Source organism: Myotis brandtii, unplaced genomic scaffold, assembly GCF_000412655.1.
Source record: "Myotis brandtii unplaced genomic scaffold, ASM41265v1 scaffold1102, whole genome shotgun sequence".
Lineage (NCBI taxonomy): Eukaryota > Metazoa > Chordata > Mammalia > Chiroptera > Vespertilionidae > Myotis > Myotis brandtii.
The window spans coordinates 1,471,440-1,473,815 of NW_005353757.1; the positions used below are offsets into that span (position 1 = coordinate 1,471,440).

A 2,376-nucleotide genomic window follows, 5' to 3' on the forward strand; every position below is an offset into this window, starting at 1 on the left:
TGTGCGTACCTTTGAATACCTTACAGTCTAGAAGAGTCTAGATTTTGTACAGAGAACAAAGGGAATCAGAATATAAGAAAGAGTAGCCAGTGCTTATGTTTGCCAGGAACTCTCTTGCAAGATCTATCTGAACTCATTTTATCATCATTGTATCTCCAAGAGGTGGTGCTTTTATTATCCCCATTTTACAGGTGGCAAAACTGAGGCATGGAATGGCTATTTGATAGCAGATGTGGGCTTCAAATTCAGGCACCCCGAGTTCATTGTCTGTGCTTTTAATCGTAAAAGCTTCACTCTACTGCCTTTTGCTCAATAACTTGTGGATTGGAGCTGTGCCGATAACCTTGGATGCAAGTAGTTTTGCCTTGAGATCCCAAATGATAGATTGTTATTGGCTCCCAAAGCTCCATATTGGGAAGGTTTCCAAGACCAAGCCGGGACTCAGAGAGAAAAGAATAATATGATTAATTAGTAATGCCCAACATGGGCATGAGAACTAGTATTGTCAGCACAATATATTTGGTAACTCTGATCTGTTTAATACCTCGAGCAAAGTGGATTTAATCAATCTATTAAAAAATAAAATCAGGCAGTTTTGAGCAAGCTGTGTGCATGTCGGGAGGGGGCCAGCAACACAGCTCAGCAGCCATGGAGGAACCTTGCCGGAAGCTGGTCCATCCTTGCTGCTTAACACAGTCACTGCCAGGAAGAAACATCTACACAGCATATGTTTCAAGGGACCTGGCGTATATGGCATACTGTTCTTAATATGTTTGCTCCCCTTCTTGGTGCTATGTGTTTTAACCAAGGTCACCTCTCTGAGGAAAGTTGTTTCCCCAGGTAGGGATTTTTCCCTGAAGTTAGGGAGGGAATAAAACCCCTTAACTAAGTGCCAGGCGGGTAGTTAATCACTTTAACTAAGAACAATCACGCTTAAGCTACATAATCTTTACTCCCTGGAATGGAGATAAGAAACGCCCTAACCTTTGGAATAGAAATTGATAGGATTAAAATCAACTGGTATAAATACAGATGTAACAAGACAATAAACACAGAACTTGGCTGGAGATCCTGGCTAGAGAACCTGGCTAGGCTGCTGATCAACTGAACGCTGTCTCCGTGTCATTCCTTCTTCGCCGACTCTGTCCACACCTTTGGGAATCCCTGGACCTGCTGGAGCTGGACCCCAACAGAGCCTGGATCAATCATGAAGACAAACCAGCCTTCTCTGGGAAAGCTTCAGAGAAACATGATGCCCGAGACTTTAGCGAAGAAGAGACAACTGGTTTCAGCCATGAGCAAGCAGAGACGTCGGGAAAGGACTGAACATCCAATGAGGCTGACCAGCTGCATTTTTAAAAGTGCAGTCACCAAGGTCACTGCCCATCCCGACAATGTGGTCAGGCGCAGGCAGCAGGAGGAGACCTTGGAAAAGCCCCAGCAGATGAGTGCCTACAGGAGACTGCAGGGGCTCCAGGCCTGCAGCAGTGAAGGGGAACTTCTAAATACTTTGGATGTGACAAATGTGATGAGAATAACTGCACCAGGAAGTGTGGGTGAATCCCTGGGCCGTGCTGGTCCTGGGTCTCTACACACCAGTGCCCAGCCCAGGGCAGCACAATTGTTACATGGGGTAGAGATGATTCCAGGAGCAAGTCTCTGGGGCCCACAGCTTCTGTGCAGGCAACTGGTCACCCGTGGAGACATCCAGAGACAGAATCTCAGAGTGAGGAAAGCAAGAGAAAGACTGGCTGCAGCTTTGAGGGAAGACAGGCTGGCCAGGGAGGCAGAGAGCCAGGAGTGAAGAATGTTTTGATTTCATACAAATCTAATTTCATTAAACTTGCTATTATATCTCATTCTAACATAAAATATACCTATGTTTTAATTTATTATTAAAAAATAAATAAATAAAATCAAACAACTGATTCATTGATTGTGTTCCCCAGCTTTCAATCTGTTTTCTTACTTTAAGGCTCTCTCCTGTAATGGCAACATAGGCACCCCTTGTTTGCCCACTTAGCTTTCCTTTCTGGAGATTAATTTTTTAAATATCAAAACTGAAACCCCTCACACAAACATGACACCTTAATTGTCAAACAATAAACGTGTCAGTCGTGGCAAATGTTCAACCCATTGCACCCCCGGTATAGTCATCAGCTGTGACGGCATGGCAATGATAGGAATAAAAAAAAGATTCCGACCGCTGAATCCAATTTCTGTACAAGGAGGAATCCATCAGCTGACTTGGGGGATTCAGCCATAAGAGAAACAGCTGCACCTGCCTCCTGAGTGGAATTTCCTGCTTGGAAGTGTGAGGTTTTCCTCTACAGAGAAGGTTCTAGGAACACCGTCTCCCCCACTCTCTCTTTTCTT

The 2,376-nt window shown here is 44.6% G+C and overlaps 1 protein-coding gene across 1 annotated transcript; it reads left to right on the forward strand.

Annotated features, from left to right (window-relative positions):
• The first annotated feature begins 483 nt into the window (after nucleotides 1-483).
• LOC102255726 (putative methyl-CpG-binding domain protein 3-like 3) lies at nucleotides 484-1,804 on the forward strand. The gene is made up of 2 exons (XM_005857330.2): nucleotides 484-499; nucleotides 1,194-1,804. Exons 1-2 carry the CDS (start codon nucleotides 484-486, stop codon nucleotides 1,802-1,804), a joined length of 627 nt encoding a protein of 208 aa, XP_005857392.2.
• The last annotated feature ends 572 nt before the right edge of the window (nucleotides 1,805-2,376 follow it).